General features: G+C 44.0%; 1 protein-coding gene across 1 annotated transcript; it reads left to right on the top strand.

The window, feature by feature from the left end:
* The first annotated feature begins 1,824 nt into the window (after positions 1-1,824).
* LOC141974277 (maestro heat-like repeat-containing protein family member 6) lies at positions 1,825-18,683 on the top strand. The gene is made up of 15 exons (XM_074934246.1): positions 1,825-2,250; positions 4,832-4,984; positions 6,051-6,205; positions 6,687-6,855; positions 8,496-8,665; positions 10,378-10,512; positions 10,641-10,755; positions 11,085-11,228; positions 13,246-13,425; positions 14,595-14,750; positions 15,177-15,269; positions 15,587-15,689; positions 16,072-16,137; positions 17,334-17,415; positions 18,662-18,683. The coding sequence occupies exons 1-15, from the start codon at positions 1,825-1,827 to the stop codon at positions 18,681-18,683; spliced, it is 2,169 nt and encodes a 722-aa protein (XP_074790347.1).
* Positions 18,684-18,889: the final 206 nt, after the last annotated feature.

Below are 18,889 nucleotides of genomic sequence, written 5' to 3'. Positions count from 1 at the left end.
GATCCCATGAGCCATCATTTGCCCTGCTGTTCTCTGGGTGGAAATTACTGTCAGCTTGTGAATATCATTCAGGGTGTGCCTGGCCTTTTCCAGGTTGCTTTCCATGCCTTTTGTGGCATGATGGCCACCATCTTGGTTGTGAGTGAGTATTGCACAGAGCTAAAAGCTAAGCTAAGAGATACTGCTTCAGCTAAAGGACTGAGTCCTGTAGCTGGGAACAATAACAGACTCATATCCTTTGTGGACTGCGCACAGAGTGGGGACACATACCACACTGTTAATAATAGGTTGCAGGGTCACATTGTGGCGCTGGTTTCACAATGTTTTTTCATTTAATTTTAAAACAAAAAGGTGTTTTCTTGGTAACCACGCTACCTATGAGTGACGTTCCTGTCCATTTTGCCCTGACATTGGAGCCCTGCATTGTTACTCAATACAGATTGATGGTTTTTACTCTCCCTAACTCTATATTATTCCAGTCCAATCTAATCTGATATCATCTGCTTCGATGCACCATCACTCATGCAGTTTTCACTTGGCTGCTTCTACCCAGTGCTGTAGCTTCCAGGTGATATTTACCAGGTTGATGCCATCCTCAGAGTTGTTTGCCAGCAGCATCCAGCCTTCCCCAGGCTAAGACTTTTTTGAATGCCAGATTTTGTGAGGTAGCTCTCAGTTTCCTGGCTGGGACATAGAATTTGAAGTAAAATTCTTACAGGGGATATAACTGGGAAAATTCTTCACCTGAACATATCCACTATTTGAGCAGACAGTGGTGTCCCCTGGGAATGGCAATTAAAAAACATTAAATTTTAAGCTTAGAGTTTTGAACTACATGATTAGTGAAGTGAGAATTTGAATTACTGAAACTCTAGGCCTTGTCTGGATGAAGAAATGGCTGTTAGATGCTTCCAGTGCCAAAATGAGGTACCATATGTGAGCTCAACTGTTCCAAAGCAAAATAAAATGTTAATCTTTAATGGCAGCTTCTAATATTTTTGGAAAGTCTGTGCAATCTTATCTCCACAGCATGTTAGTCAGTGTGTCCCTTTGAATTTGAAACAAACAGGAAATATTTTTAGGCAAAGATTGTCTTGGTATATCAACTTTTAATTAATATAAATTAATATTTGAAAACAAAGACATTCTCATGACCAAAGTATACCTGCTGGTAGAAATGTAGGTTACTAACATAAAGAGATAGGTTTAAATTTACCACACATAGTTAAAAAAACATTAATTAACACCCCTGCATGATAAGTAGATAAGAATTCTTCTCTCCATTTTACAAACAGGAAACTGAGGCATCAATAATTTAGGGCCAACATTTCAAACTTGAATGCCTGAAGTTATCATAATTGCTGATAAAAATGTTGGAAGGGATAGAAAACCTTGCTGAGTTTAAACCCATCTCTAACTAGTAGAGATTCGGATGAGGCATAATGTGGAGGCCAGACTACCCCACATCTGCCTACTACAGGGTTTTTGCACCTACCTCTTAAGCAGCTGGTGCTGACCACTGTCAGAGACAGGATACTAAGTAATTGGACCCTAGGTATGATCCAATCTGGCATTTCCTGTGTTCCTACATTGATTATCAGAGATGCTGAGTGTCCACAATTTCCACTGAAGTCAATGGCACCCAAGTTTGGAAATTCTGGCCAAAAGTACATACCGAAGGCTACACATAGTTATACAGTGGCAGAGCTAGAATTAGAAAAAGGAGCTTCTGGCTCTCAGTCTCATACCGTTTTCACTAGACCACACTGTCTCTCTGTGGAAGGAATAAAAATGGGTGGATTTTCTTTCTGTCTTGCTTGTAGCATGGCGTTAGCTAGAAAGAAATTCATCAAAACAACCTATATTATCTATTTGGAGCTGGAGAAGGTTCCCACCAGAGAACCAGAGATCATCTTCTTAGATGAAAATATACAGCTGCGCGTGGGGAATGAGGCAAACACTGTGAACCAACAGCAGCAGGCAACTTCTGAAACATCTCAGCACATTGCTCATGGGAAGGAGAGACGCTGTGTGCTGAAAAGGAAAATCAGATGCACAGTGGTGCAGGAGAAGGGTCTAACTGGTGAACTAGAGCCTGAGCCCAGGATTATAATGGAGGAGGCAGAGAGCATCACCCTGCAGCAGGAGGAGGAAAAAGAGAATATCAGTGCAGAAGGGAAAAGCACAAAGACATATCTCGGTTTTAATACAGATGTCTCCCCACAGCGGGAAGAGAAGAGCAACTGTGAGGTACAAACATTCGCCATTTATTATGCAAATCATGGCTTCTTTGCAGGGGTAAAAGTGGGCCGGTACGGGCTGATACGGCGTACTGGTAAGAAGCCGGTACCAGCCTGTATGCAGCAGATGTTAAAGCACTGCCGCGGCAAAGAACCCTCCTTAAAGTGCTGCTGTGGCAGCGCTTTAACGGGCCACTGATGGGGGGGGGGTAAAAGGGGCAGCTGCCCCCGGGCTAGAATTTAAAAGGGCCTGGAGCTCCCAGCTGCGGCCGCTGCTACTGCAACAGCAGCTAGAGCCCTGGGCTCTTTTAAATCACTGCTGGAGCTCTGGGCAGCGCAGGCCAGGCAGCGCGGATGGGCTGCCTGGGGGAGGCTGACCCCAGCCCCGCCCCTTCCGCGGGCCTGGAGCCAGGTCCCCATACCAGTATGTGTTTCATATTACTTTCACTCCTGCTTCTTTGCCTCTCATGCTCCGGCCCTCTCTCTGCGTGCCCCACACCTTTGCTTGGCCTGTTTATTCCCACACGCTCAGAGCATCTTGTTTGTATGCTCCTGGTCAACTCTGCTCACTCCAGGCTCTTTCTCTGCCCACTTAACCCTACATACAACAAGGTTCTCTCTATGCACACGTTTCCCTGCATGCTCTGGCCCTTATCTTCACACATCTATTCCTGCACATTTCTGGCCCTCATCTGCATGCTACTGGCCTATTCTCGCTCCACACACTTATCCTGCATGCTCTGGGCCTTCTCTTTTTACACCTATCTCATACAGTTCAAGCCATTTTATAAACTATGATATTAAAGATTAAGCAAGCCTGCTGTGAGATTTTATAACTCATCTGACACCAGGAAGGAAACTTCCTTTCCAACTGAGGGCTTTAGACTAGACTCCTGGTAGTATCAGTCCTTTGAATAAAGGTGATGTCTGTCATCTGAAGGAACTCAAATATGAAACTGCAGAACTACTAACTGTGATATGTAACCTATCACTTAAATCAGCTTCTGTACCAGATGACTGGAGGAAAGCTAATGTGACACCAATTTTTTAAAAGGGCTCCTTAGGCAATCCTGGCAATTACAGGCCGGTAAGCCTAACTTCAGCATCAGACAAATTGGTTGAAACTATAGCAAAGAACAGAATTATCAGACAGTTAAATGAACATGATTTGTTGGGGAAGAGTCAGCATGGCTTTTATAAAAGGAAATCATGCCTCACCAGTCTATTAGAATTCTTTGAGGGGGTCAACAAACATGTGGACAGGAGTGATCTAGTGGATATAGTGTATCTGGACTTTCAGAAAGCCTTTGACAAAGTTCCCTACCAAGGCTTATAAACAAAGTAAGGAGCTATGGAATAAGGGGGAAGCCTCTCATGGATCAGTAAAAGTTAAAAGACAGGAAACAAAGGGTAGGAATAAATGGTCAGTTTTCAGAATGGAGAGAGGTAAATAGGGGTTTCCCCAGGGATCTGTAGTGGGATCAGTGCTGTTGAACATATTAATAAATGATCTGGAAAAAGAGGTAAACAGTGAGGTGGCAAAGTTTGCAGATGATACAAAATTACTCAAAACAGTTAAGTCCAAAGCAGATTGCAAAGATTTACAAAGGGATCTCACAATGCCATGTGACTGAGTAACAAACTGGCAGATGAAATTCAGTGTCGATAAATGCAAAGTAATGCACTTTGGAAAACATAATCGCAACTATACATTCATAATGATGGGGTCTCAAATAGCTGTTTCCACTCAAGAAAGAGATCTTGGAGTCTTTGTGGATAGTTCTCTGAAAACATCTGCTCATGTTCAGTGGCAGTCAAAAAAGCTAACAGAATGTTAGGAACTATGAGGAAATAGAGAGATAAGATAGTAAATGCCACTACTAAATCCGTGGTACACCCACACCTTGAACACTGAATACAGTTCTGGTCACCCCATCTCAAAAAAGATGGATTAGAAATTGAAAAAATACAGAGAAGGGCAACAAAAATTATTAGAATTAGAACAGCTTCCATCTGAGGCGAGATTAAAATGACTGGGACTAGTCAGCTTGGAAAAGAGATGACTAAGGGGGGATATGATAGAGGTCTATAAAATCATGACTGGTGTAGAGAAAGTGAATAAGGAAGTGTTATTTACCCCTTCACATATCACAAGAACCAGGGAAATTAATTAAGAAATTAATAGGCAGGAGGTTTAAAACAAACATAAGGAAGTACTTCTTCAGACAGTGCACACTCAACCCAGGGAACTCATTGCCAGGAGATGTTATGAAGGCCAAAAATATAACTGGGTTTAGAAAAGCATTTGATAAATTTGTGGAGGATAGGACCATCAATGGCTATTAGCTGATATGGTCAAGGATGCAACCCCATGCTCTGGGTGTCCATAAGCCTCTAACTGCCAGAAGCTGGGACTGGACAACAGGGGACGGTTCACTTGATGATTGCCCTGTTCTGTTCATTCCCATTGAAGCATCCGGCATTGTCCTCTGTCAAAAGACAGAATACTGGGCTAGATGAACCATTGGTCTGACCTAGTATGGCCATTCTTATGTTTTTATTTACAAAAGGCTTTTCCCTGTTTCCGTCAGATCTATGAGGAATCTGATCCCCTGGCTATAGTTACCAGCCAGATCCTTGTAGCTGTGGCTGGTCTGAGAGACACAGTGAAAACCAATGCTCAGGCAGCTGCAGTAATGTTGACCTCAGTCCTGAAAGAGCACAGGCACAATATGAAGGAAAAGGTAAGAGGCTGGGAAAGTTAGAATTATCTTTTCTGGATCTAGAAGATGGAATCTGCATTCTTTAGAATCTCTGAGTTGTCTTTCTGTTGACAAGTTTGAAGCCTGGAGCACAGGCTCAGAATCATCTTTTTAAAAAGATAATCCAAACTCTTTTCTCAAGGACGGTGCAGTCCCCTGCTTAAAAGATAGATGAGCAAATCCTTCCTATGTCTTTCTATGAGTATTTGTATCCTGTTTGTATAAAAGAATAGTCTACAAAACAAGAAAATGCGTCTGAAATATCAGTTGTAAATTGGGGTCAGCAAATTGATCGTCCAAACCTTAAACGAAGCATTTTTAGGGAATTGAGATAGTTTGGTTGACTTTTATTTCTTTTCATTGTTTTTCATTTTCACTGCATCTTTGCATTTCCTAGATCTGGATGGGACTAGAAGCCAAAATAATGCAAGTGCCAAAATAATGCAAGAAAAACCACATTCATAGTATTTCCAGACTCAACAGAGGCAGGAACTACCAGAAATCCTGTAAGGAACCCAATGTTCAAGCTCTTAAATCCAGTTTTGCAGACACAGGAGGTTCAGATAGTTTGAATGAGTGTCCACATTTTGGATGCGTATCTGATACAAGTATCTAAACCTTTAAAGATTCAACTTTCGCTAATTATAAATGGTCATTGGGTAATCATTATGTAAATTGTCACATGAGATCAGGATTACTCAGAAGCCCAGCAATTACAACGATGTACTGGATTAGCAAATCTTCCCATATATGCCCTTTGTTTGTCTATCTATCAGGGCCTAATCTTGCAAAATGCTTAGTGCCCTCAATTCTTGTTGAAACTGATGGAAGTTGAGGGTGCACAAGATATTCTCATCACATTGTGGCATAAGGCCTTTAGTTCTGATCCCTGGAGTTGCTTTGTTTGTTATTCAGCAGGGAGTATTCTGTAGCACCATGAATCAGTCCCACCCAGACACTCATCATTGCTACATTCAGACATAAACTGGAAAGGGAATGAAACCACAGAAGAAACAGTCTCTAAATCAATTTTATTATTTCTTTACAGGTGCCAGAGATCATGGATATTATTTATTTCCACCTGCAGGCTACCCAAGAGGCCAGTGCCAGACAGGCAGCTATGGGGGCTGTGTGTTTACTAGCTGAAAAGCACACAAGAGAAGTAGTCTCAGCCCTACTGAGACTCTCACTCCCATGTGACAGGTAAAATTGCTGCACTGCTCTCCTTCATGGTTCCAAAACTGAGTGAGGACAGGGATGGAATCTCATCTCAATCCACTTCCCCATAGATGGAGAGATAGGAGGAACAGGATGCTGAATACAGTAGAGTTAATCCCAATGACTCTCTTATATGTAAAATAGTGTTTGCAATTAAAAACAAGAAAACCAAATAGAGCAACAAAAGTCTGATAATCCCTGTAAACTCTGCTATGATGCAGACTCAGAGTGCCTTCTGCTCTGAGGGTGTTCCTCCACGCCCTTTTGAAGGACAGCAATTCTTTCTACTGAAGACTACATGATCCCACTTACTAAACTTATGCCTCAGCTCCCAACGATGCTACTCCAGAACTAAGGTCCAGTTCCTTCCCTGACCTCCACTCACAGGCACAGCTCTGCTTACTAGCGCAGTGGGACTGTGAAGAGATCCTGTAAATCACATATTCCCGTGTTCTCGAATCCGCAGCCATGTCAGTCACCTCTGGGAGGCCCTAGGCAGAGCCAAAAAAAGTGCCAGCCTCCGGGTGCTTGCTGAGCTCCTGGAGATGCTGAAAAGAAGACCCTGCCTCACGAAGAGTGAAACCTCTGAGTCAAGAAGTAGCTTTGAGGATAATGCCTCTCTTTTGCCTCTAGCTGTAAGTCATAACCCAAATATTACCCTCCTACCCCCAGCTTCTGGGCTTGTCTATATGGCTACCTAGGAGTTATATACTTCATGGCACCCTGTGCAGGGAGCTTTCATCCCTTGGAAGAGGGAGAGACCTAGAGAGCATGATCTGCTGCTGGGTCTTTCTAGGACAGCTCTTGGATGGTGGCTTCTACTGCTGCAGGAGCCTTGCCAGAGCTGAGCAGCAAGGAAGGAGAAACCAAGGGTAAGGGAAATTGGTCTGCTTTGCATTTTGGAACTGGGGTCCTTAATGATGGATAGTACATTTGGGTACGTTTAGGGTCTCAACCTACAGTAGAGGCTGTTCAAAATCTCCCCTTTACCTCCTCATCTCCCTCCATTGCATTGGTATGGGACTTCATTGTAAACATTGCAGAGAGCCTGAGACCAGAGTGGCTGAAGACTGGGTCAGGTATTATTTGTGGGGACTTTTGTTTACGTTTGGGCTTGGATCACTATGTAACTGAAGAGTCTGGGCCCACTGGAGATGGAAGAACCCTGAGAAAGGGTAGATTTCTTGTTTGGACTTTTGCTGCAAGGCCCGGTCCGTGTTTGTTGAAAGAGGTGAAATCTAACCCAGATCTAAACTTTTGCTGACATAGCTATGTCAGCTCGGGGTACGATGAGCAGTGAGCTCTAACTGACACAGCTGTGTGAGCAAAAGCCCCAGGTCTGGATGTAATTATAATAGTAAAACTGCACTTTTACCAGCATAGGTTAGGTCTCTCAGGAGGGCAGCAAGATGCTGTGCTGGCAAAAGCACCGTTTTGCCGGTATGAGCTGCATCCCCATTAGGAGCTCTTTGCTGGTATAGTATACTGGTATATTTATCGTCAAAATGCTCCTGCTGTAGACCTGGTCTTAATATAGCTGGATAGCCAAACAACCCCCAGGCTAGGAAAACGGAAGAAGGGTCCATATTACTATTGCAACAAGGTAAGGCCTCTCTCCACCAAGAAAGAAATGTACAATATTATGCTCAGTACTGTACGTCTGAGTTTGGAGAGAGATAGCTCCATGATGGCACAGGGAAACAGGAGAGAGGTCCTTCATGTCCTTGCCAAAGCCATGACAGCTTCCTCATCTTTTTCTGTTTTGTCTCTCCTCACCCAAGCCATTAACCTTCTTACAGGAGCACGGAACATGAGTCCTTTTGTAGGGTCATGACATCAGCTACTCATTCAACAAGGGGATCACTGTGAAGCAGACTGAGAAAAGCTCATGTCATACTGGAATGCTCCGGAATGCCACTCTGGCACTTTTGGAGAGCATTCTGGTACTTCTGGTAGTGTCACGTAGGAGTGAGTTCCAGAACTACATTCTGGCGCTTCTCTTTTTAGGACTCTCACGCTTCCTCAGTACAGCCAGGCCCTGCAGTTTATGAAACAAGTAACCCGGGATGCAAATCAAAGTTGGGCCTTTGTAGCATGGCAGTGCAGTGTACTGGCTGCTCTAATGACAATATTTCAGGGGACACAGTTCCATCTTCTGTGATTTACTGTGAGCCAGGAGAGGAACAAAGCATATTTGTGGCAGAGAAAAAGAAATGTTGGGAGGAAAATGGAGGATTTTAGAGTTAAATTTGTGTCTAATTTTTATCTTTTTCAGGCAACAAGGGCCCTGTGCATAATATTCAGTAATAAAGAGTGCACTGTGCCTATGGATGCCTTTTATGTGTCTGTGTTAATCTTCCTGATCATTCAACTGCATTACCTGGTGAGCCTCCCAAAGGTTGTGTGTGGCTGGGAGGACAGGTTCCAAACATCCAGCTTTGTGAGGTAATTTCTGACAAAGTGCTAATTAGGCGGATAATCCGATTTCTGTGAACCACCACGATCAAAGTCTCAGTGGTAATTCACAGCCCCTAGTGCAGAGGTTCTCAAACTATGAGGAACTTCTGATTTAGAAACTCTCCTATGGGATGATCTAAATAGGGAAATTCTGAGGAGAGTGTTTAGGACACCCCACTTAGAAGACAATTCCCCAGTCAGGCCTATTTCCTGGAAGAATACTTCTAACAGAGCAATCTCTTAAGGCTCCCTGATGGGTTTGAGATAAGAGGCTTTAATTAATGCAAAGGAAACAGTATCAATATTTAATGAATGTTCTTTGGAGGATGGGGTGGGAGGAGGTTAATCTATGTATAATTTTTTAAATGCAGATAACAAGCAAAGTATCAGAATGACTGGAAATAGAATCTCTCCTGCTTCATCTCTTCTGTTTGTTCTCATTTTGATACCTGTACCCTCTGCCTTCTCTGCTTATTTATTTGCGTAAACAGCCTTATGCACTGGGTGCCAACAATTAATTAACAAAAACATTAAAAAGCCATAAGATGCTGCATTAAAAGAACTGAAAAGAAAAAGAGAAATGTTTCTAACATAGTGTGCCAGGCCAGGGATAATCTAGGTAGGTGAGCTCTGTGTGACACTCAGCCGATCTTGCTTCACTGGGTTTCCAGTAAATACTGGGGCTTTCTTCCAATTATGTTTTTTGGAGTTTCTTACTCCTTTGAATTTCATTTGGGGTTTTTGTTTGAGATGAACCAAAACCCCAAAAGGACATTCAGCAGGAATGTTTGCGTTTTTTCTTGGTTAGGGTAAAAAAAAAAAAAAAAAGATGCAAAAAGACAGTTTGCCTCCAAAAGATAAGTCATCCTCAGCATTCCTTTCCTTAGCTTAATTAGCATGGGGACAGGATGCTCCCCAGCAGGTGCTTGCTATGAAACAGGGGAGAAGTGGGACTACCCACTGGCCTTCCCTGACTCAGAAAGGCAAATACTTAGGGGTTCAAGTTCAGGTGTACTAAAAATTCAAAGTAAACCTCAAAGGGCACAAATCCCACACATACCTAAACAGACGGGTTTTGCCCTATGCTTATTGCACTTTAGTATGGTGATGCTCATAGGATTGATATCTTGGCTGTATACCAGGGCTACAAATGTAACAAACATGCAAACAGTGTTAGCTATGCTGCACACATGTGTCATGTGAAGGCATAGACCCCAGGAATTTTGGCTCCAAAAACAGAGGCCTGTCCTACTGGAACCAAATAAAGTCTCCATTAGCCATATTTCTTGACCCGTCCAGCCACTCCCTTGTAGGGTGACATATACTCGTAACCATCTGAATAAGTCTATAAGATGCTAGTCACATAATTCTCACTCTATCCAGTACAATACACCATGTGGTGAAAAAGGTGGGATCAGTCTCATTTATAATAGAAGATGTGCATGAGAATGGTACTGATGGCTTAATTATATTAGTTTATTAACTTAGCATCTTAGCCATAGGCCATTGCATATAATACAATCAATAAATACAAATCAATAATACAAATGTTAAATTGACACAACCCCTAAAAACAGATACAAATTTTAAAAACAAAAATTAAAAACCACAAGTTTAGCCCTTCAATTGCTTTGCATAACAAAATCTATGTTTTGGTGTGTCTCCAAATATCATCTATCACTCTCTTGTCCGGAATTTAGCTGTGCAGTGGAGGCTCTGAAAGCTGTGATTAAAAGAGAAAAATCCTCTTTGATGCAATCTGTGAGTCTGGCAGGAGGCTGGGACCTTTTATCTGTGCCAGAGACTTACCTAGAAGGAGTTCTCCTTCTGGCTAGGTAAGTGATTGGAGTGTTGAGTTCCTCTGGCTGTGCTGGCCAACATGGCTTCTGTTTGGAGTATCCTCTTGTCCTTGGCTCGTTTACTCTCTCCCCCGTTAGTAAAAGTTTTGATACGTGTTCTACAGAGCCATTGTAAAACACCACCGGAGCCTGGGTTTTGCCGTGTTTACCAAGGTGTCCCCTCTCCTGCACCACGGGGATGACAAACAGAAGCTGACCGCAATGGCCTTGTTCACTGGGGTAAGACTTATCTGTTGTGAATGTTTGGGATTCTTGGGAACTGCTCACTTTCAGGCTAGCTCAGTGAAGTAATGGGTCATTTGCATCAACGTCTCAGCTGACCCATGGGTAGAATCTCTCCATTGCCCTGCACCTTGTATAGTCATTTATACCAGTGCAAAGTGGGCATAAAACATTGCCATTCTGATTTGGTGTGATTTACATCCACTTTGCTCTGGCCTAAAATGACCACATAAGGTGCATGGCAACAGAATTGAGTCCAGGAAGTTTTATATCTGATATGACCCATAGGAAAATCTCTATTCTTATTATGTGTTCTGCCTCTTTAGCTTCTCTCTACTGAGTCCACATATGTGACATTAAAACAGCAATATATTCTGGGCCACCTGAAGAACTGGCACATTGACCCAAGTCCTACTGTCCGTTGGCTTGGTCTTCTTGGACTTGGAAATGTTGCACTTCACCTGCAGAAGGTGAGTGATGCTTGTTTATACATGAAACCAAACTCTAGAGGAATGTCAAGGATATTTAAACCTGCAATGAAACAAACCACACCTCTGCCAAAGTAGAATAAGAAGTGCTGGAGGGAGTCAGGATTCAGTGAGCGATACCTGGCACGGCCACAGCAGCTGCCCATGAATCTTCAAGGAGAAAAATAACTGTTCCTCACTGTCTCCAATACCCTCTGCCTCAGCTACAGGGGGATGAGCACCTTGCTGTATGTAACCCTTCTGCCAGGCCAAGTTGATAGCAGCAAGGGCCGGGTTCAGTACACAGGGGTTCCCTCTCATCAAAGCAAATACAAAACTGGCTCGAGCCCCCACCCAGTGACCTGGGAAAATCTTACACACCCCCTGGGCGCCTCGAAGAGGCAATACTTCCCCTCTCGCAAGCACGGAGTCTTGGTGTAGTAGAGAATCTTTAATAACATGAGGTAAACGACATCAGCATTAAATTGGGAAAACACCACAACTAGTGTTCATTAACCAAACCATGAGCAAAGACCCACCCCAGAAAATTGGGCCACATCCTTTCCCTCGGGTTCTTGAGTCCCAGAACCCAAATGTCTCTTGAGTCCAGCAATCCTCAAATCACCCAAAATCCAAAAAGTCCAGCCCCAGAGTTCAAAAGTTCATCTGCAGAGTGTTACTCCCCAGTCTGGCTAAAATGTGCCTGTGTGTGGGGGAAAGAGGTAAGGGGTACCTTACGTGTCCTGAAGCTGACTGCCCCACAGGGCTCTGCTCTGCTACGCTGTCTCACGAACGGCTCCGCTCCACCACGACCGGCTCCACTCTGCACAGCTCGCCGTCTCACGAACAGCTCTGCTCAGCTTGCCGTCTCACGAACGGCTCCGCTCCACCACGACCGGCTCCGCTCGGCACAGCTCGCAGTCTCACGAACAGCTCGGCTCAGCTCGCCGTCTCACGAACACACCGCTGTCTCACGAACGGCTCCGCTCCACCACGACCGGCTCCCTCTGCACAGCTCGCCGTCTCACGAACAGCTCTGCTCAGCTCGCCGTCTCACGAACGGCTCCGCTCCACCACGACCGGCTCCGCTCGGCACAGCTCGCCATCTCACGAACAGCTCGGCTCAGCTCGCCGTCTCACGATCACACCGCTGTCTCACGAACGGCTCCACTCTGCACAGCTCGCTGTCCCACGAACAGCTCTGCTCAGCTCGCCATCTCGCGAACACACCGCTGTCCCACGAACAGCTCTGCTCAGCTAGCCGTCTCGCAAACGGCTCCGCTCTGCACAGCTCGCCGTCTCACGAACAGCACCACTGCACTCTAGATCTTCCGGCTCCCCACTACTTGACATAGTGCTCAGTGATTTCAGCTCTTAGTGATTTCAGCTCATAGTAGTGGGGACCTTAGTGCTGGTGCACCATAAGGCCAAAGTGAATGCAGCACAGTACCTGTAGCAAGACTCTTAATAGACCCAAAATTAGCTCTGACATTCCACAGTGGAGAGAGACAGAGGTGCAATTGGTGCTTCAGGCCCTCACAAAGGGGCCCACACCACCAGGTACTAATACCTGTCTCAAGTCTCTCTCCCTTCACAGAGTTTTGGAACCCATGTCCCTTGCCTAGCGAGTGCTACTCAGTTGATGGTGAGTCCCTCCATCATAACAAAAGGCCAAGTACAGTTCCAAGCACAGTTCCCATAATCAGGGTAATAACAATTTACTCTTCCCGCCCCAATAACAAAGACACTGGGGATCCCACAACAGCCAAAGTGACCATTTGGGCAGTTATGGCCTCATTCTAGGCGGGGTGGGTGTGCCTATGCAAATTGAGATCAGCCCCTGAAGTTCTTTTCCACTACTTGCCACACCTCACCACCAGATGTCAGGGTGGAGCCCATCCTGACTCTGCTTACATGTATATCTGGGTTTCTTCCTTTCCATCCATTTTAGAAGAAATTGCTATGGGATTGTGAGATCCTTATACTTGTAGGGATTTGAGCAAATTTCCATTTCATGCAGGAGAAAGAAGTCAAAGCCCTGCTTACTGATATTCTGGAGACTTTTAATGACCCTGAGGAGAAGGTAATTCTGATGGCTTTTGAGGCTGCTACCAAAATTGTCACCCACCACAAGCACAAGGGCCATCTTGGCACAGAATTTGTGAAAACTGCCAGACAGCTTCACCCATTCCTGGCTGAGGTAAGGCACAATGGTGGGGGAGACTGTTGAAGCGAGTGTGGTTAAACTTTTTTAGTGGGGAGGGTTAAAGCTTGTGTGTGCGCATGTCAAATAAAAATAGAAGCCAAATCTTACTCTATAGCAAACATTGTTGCTACTCTTGTCTATTGCTGTGTTGGTTGCAGCTGAACACTCCTGTTTGCAGGTCCTGTTAGGTCAGAATAATTTCTGATGGAAAAAAAGAGACTTGCTCCCATAAGGACAGGAGACAAAGACTAACTACTGACAGGCTAAAATCCTATCTGATTGGATTGAAGCAATATAAAGGGCCTGAGTCTGCATTCTCACTGGTGCAAATGAGGAGTAATCCACTGACGCTCATGGAATTACACCAGCATGAAATCTGTGAGAGCGCAAAATCAAGCCCAGAGTGTATAAGCAATAATACACTACAGGGTTTGCTATTATTGTCATACGCAGATCAGACAACAAAATAAAAGGCCTGGTGTGCAGATCTGGTGTTCTATATACACATACAGACACAGACAGTGTATTACTTGTTAGGGTGTGCAGATGCCTAAGCCGAGAGTGGTGCATCTCCTGCATGCATCTGTCATGGATACTGCACATGCTGGGGATATTACCATTGCCTTAATTTAGGCACATTTAGCACTTACAGGGTAGAGAGCTTTTCATCTTCAAAGTGCTTTACAAACTTTAACTAATTAAGTTTCACAGAACCCCTGTGCAGTAGGTAAATGTTGTTATCCCCATTTGTGTAGATGGGGAAACCAGGTCACAGATGTTCAATGCCTTACACAACCAAGGTCACACAATGGGTCACAAAAACCTCAAAGTATAAGTGGCCAAACCCCAGGAGAGGGAAAGTGAAGACCACTAAACTAGAATCTTACCCCTCTTATTTGACTGTATTTTGGGCCCCTAAATACTATGAGCTGTACTCATACAGACATGAAATAGAAACAAATGGGAGTTCTTGGCTCTGACTTTAGTACTCATTTGACCATGCCTTTCTTTAACCCATTTAATCAATAGAAATGGGTGACAGAGTCTGGCTTTTGATAAGTTAAACAAACCATTCTCTCTCCGTGGTTTGCAATATGCCGTGACCACCCAGCAAATTGCCTGGAAATGCCCTTTGTTGAGCTTCTTTCCTTTGTCATTCACAGGAGAGGCACAAAATATGCAGTGCTGCAACTGAGCTTTTTGGGGATCTGCTCAGGGCCCTGAACGGGAAAGGTAAATCCCTCATGCAGGAGCAGGTCCTCAGCAGTATGGTCCCACTGCTGCTGAATCTGCAGCACCAGCATCCTGATGTGATCAAGGTAAATGCCACTGCCATAAATTCCACAGCACAACACTACAAGCCCTGATCCTCAGACCTTCCTGCTAAATTCCCTAGGCTGCATCATCTCATCTTTTTCATGCTAGTGTGACAAGACTCCTGGTTTTCATGTTATCGTACATTCTGTGCAGGTCGATAGTGGAGTGGCGATTAAGAATCTATTCCATTACCAGAAAAAAGAGAGGGATATGAATGGCTCAGACAACTATATGGCCCCTAACAGACTACTTCCCTGTGATTGCTATGAACAAAAGTATGGTAAAGCCAGGGGGAACATATGGCCTACTGAGCACTCCCTTTAACATTCATTTCAACTGGATTTCCATTCTCAGTTGTCACCTATTTGATAATAACATCAGTACTCATCTGTTAACTCTGGAAACCCTTCCTGTCTCATCTTTTGTAGAGCTCTACAGACACCTTACAAGAGTGTAAAGTCTTTTTGGGATGGACCTTAAATGACAACCAGGAATCTTGGGACACTATCTGTGAGCACCTTGTAAGAGAACTCTGGGATTTCCTTCATTCTGTGTGCTTTTTCAGTGGTGTAGGAGGGAAAGAAGGGTAACAAACATAAGCTTCATTTTTAAATTGTGAGGGACTTCCATCTCCTCCAGTACATCACCTGGATGGCTCATGAAGTTCCACACCATCAGGTATTTCCAGTCTTTGGGGGTAATCCAGGCAGTGACTATAGATACCTAAAAAGTTTTGTTTGGAAAGGATTGTTTGTTGATAGACACTAGGCATAGGCTTGTGGAATATAGGTACTAAAGGGATGTTTGCTCCTCACTAATCTGAGATTGTTTTTTCCAGATTGAGCAATACCCAGGAAGACTATGGAGCTTCTTACACCAGGCCCAAGAGTATCTCAGAAGCCCATGGACTTCTTCAGGAAGAGCTGCCGGCATACTCGTAGGTAAACACTAAGTTATTTGATCTCCTTCACCTTCCACCACCACCCTTAACAAGTTCAGGACTGTTTCCTACAGCAGCAAGAGCTTATTCCTTAGTTCCAGGAGTCTTGATTTCCATCACCCGAAGGACTTAACGCTAGAGTTTATGCAAAAATAGAGGAAACATATTAGAGCCTTAACATCTCCTGCATTATCCCTAACTGCCCCAGTCTGCTCCCAGAGGAGTCCTGCCCTAGGACATTGTAGATATTAGCTCATTTGGAAGTAAACCACTTTCCAGACATCCACCTCATTATTAGGAGTTTGGTGGCAGAACAAATTTGGCATTATCACTGGAAGATATGAAATGTTATGTGACATTAATTTTTTTTTATTTACCCCTAGACATCATAATCCAGCATATGGAATACAGCCTAGTGGAAAAGAAAGCCATAGATTTATTGGCGTGTGGTAAGTAATGACTTCCAGGTTAAAACCAAGTGTGTTTCCTTGGCATTGACACAGACATCTACATATCCCTGTCTGTGAGTGCACATGTCCATCCTTCACTTCAGGCATGGTATCTGCATGTCAACCCTTGTGTGACAATTGCATTTAGATTGCAAGCTGAGAACCAGTAACCAGTTATGACTTCCTGATTCTCTGCCCCAGCACAGGTCAAAGCAAGCTCCTCTACCTTGCACTATCTCTTGGAGAGGGTTGGCAGTTAGCACAAGTTAGAGGCACCCTTGGCCTGCTCTAACTTGTACCAGGGTAGAGAATCAGGGTGCCATAACTTGTTGCTAGTGCTCAGTTTCTCATCTCCTCACCACACCTCCCTTGGACTGCCCTGGGTGGCTGTTTGGGGCAGGGAGCCACCCATTGCTAGGAACTCTCCTATACCCAGGCAGAGTGAGTTGAGCACCTATCCTTCTATCCCTGGGGCTCTTACTGCTCAGCAGGGAAACAGGCAAAAAACCACCCAGAATTACTCCCTCCAATCCACTGGGTGAGCTGCTGAGTACCTTGGGCTACAGATGTGGTTGGAGGCAAATGGGGGAGGTGGTACCCCCTACCTACTCTCCCCTAGTTCAGGCATTTTCATTTAAAAACCACAGGGTGCAGCTCAGATAACACTGTTACATTCATAATCAAATACAAGTTCTCTTCTCAAAACAGTCACCTTCAAGGGCCACAGTTTAGAGGCTTGAGGTTTACATGTGGCCCCTGGGTCACAGGTTGGACTACCCTGACATAGATAAGTAAAAGCTACAAAAAGTCTAAGTTATGATTCCATCAATCATTACCATCTATTCCAGACAAGCATTTAACCTCTCCCCCTCCCTCACCCATGGAGTAGTAACATGACATTTAGAAAGATCTGGCTTTCAAAGTTTGCGCAAGATGAGATGAGAGCAGACTGCACTCAATGAAAGTTGCTTAAGAATAAGGACAAACAGAGCTCTCCAAGTAATTTGACAGTGGGGGTGGGAAGGCTTCTGGGATGTGCGAGTGATCATGCAGCAGTCCCCAGGGTAGCTGGGACTGGTGACAGTGAGAAGATCCAGGTCATTTCTGTCTTTACACAGCAGTTCTGCCCTGCCCTTTGCTCTTTGGTTCAACTTTCATGTCTTTACCATTAGAATCAGAACTATCAAGCCAGACAGTTGCCAGTATCACCACTGAGGAGGTAGAGCGAGTATGCAGGCCTTACCCAGCACCATGTGCCATGGCCTGCTGCTTCCTGTGGTAAGCTTTGCCTCATTTTGTCTAATAGAAACATGCAAAAATGAGCAATGACCTCAATTATTGTCAGAGTGCTGGTATAATGGAGCCAGAACTACAAAAGACTTAATATTCATAATCTTTATCAAATTCAGGTCCTTCTCCAAAAGCACAAGCTGCTATCTTCTGAGCTAAAGGAGAATCTCCCTTAGCTGTGACAATATTTGTGCTTATATGTAGAGCTGGACCCAGAACTGGGAAAACACATCTCAAGCAATGCTGCTTTGTTGAAATTCCATCCCAAAATTTACAAACCCAAGAGGCTCAGAAAGTTTAGAGGAGGTGTTAGAAAGGATATAACTCAACCACTGAACTTTTTGAAGTTTCTGCATTTCTAATATAATGTGTCATAGTGGCAAAGCTTAAAATCAGAGAACTCAGGAATAGTCAGAAGCCCTACAAGTACAATAGTGAAATATAAATAAACAGGGCTCAGATCCAGTGTCCACTGAAATCAGTGGACAAGCTCCCACAGATTACAAAAGATCTTATACTGTGTGCAGTTTTGTATCTCTGAATCTAGAGGGATGCAGCTCATTGAGGTACCCAGGTGGGGTTTTCTCAGATGTTAAAAGGGATCCATCACATCCCTCCTGAAACCCTGGCAACTTCTCCAGTTCTCCGCTGCAGAGTCTGTATTCCAAACCAACATCTGAAAAAAGAGCACTGGATGAGCCACCTTTAGAATAATGGCATCTCCTGTGGGGTCACAGAGGAGTCCTGATAGGATACAAGCAGTAGATCGGGGTGCCAACTAGGATATTGGGGAAGGGGAGGATTCAGGGGGTACCTAGGATATACTGGATTTAGGTCAGTCAGAAAAGGTAGAGTCTAGAGCTGGCCAGAGGCCAACAATTTTGTTTCATGAAGACTTCAAGGTTTCAAAATTTGTTTTCATTCTGAATTGGAACAAAAACCAAACCTTTTGAAAGTTTTCACAAAACAGAATGTTGTTGAAATGCTCATTTTCAGATTGAAAAGTGAGGTCCTCGTCCTCCTAACTGACCAGAGTCCACATCAGAAACTTTTCCATTAAATATGTCATCAAAATTGACATCTCTACAGAAAGTTGCTGTTTCAATGAAAACTGCATTTTCAGACCAAAAAAAGTTGTTAAAAATGTTGTGGCCAATTCTAGTAGAGACCTTTTCTGTAGGAAATTGATGGGTTTTGTGCTGTGGTTCTAACTGGACTTTGTTCTGTGTTCCAGTTCTTGTGGATTTGCTGTTTGATCCTGAGGCCTGTCCATACCATCATCATCATCATCCACATCAAGACAGAGCAGGAATCAGACAGTAACGTGTGCAATTCCCAGTGAAAATGGTCTTCTTCCTAGAACTTTATTTTATAATAGTAAAATCCAGCAATTAACAATGAAGTCAACTATTGCCAGCTGTTAGATGATCTGTTAGATCATCACGTCAAAGAAATTGCCTTG

This window comes from Natator depressus, chromosome 1, assembly GCF_965152275.1.
Source record: "Natator depressus isolate rNatDep1 chromosome 1, rNatDep2.hap1, whole genome shotgun sequence".
In the NCBI taxonomy this organism is placed as follows: Eukaryota; Metazoa; Chordata; order Testudines; family Cheloniidae; genus Natator; species Natator depressus.
This window is presented reverse-complemented; position numbering and strand designations above follow the sequence as displayed.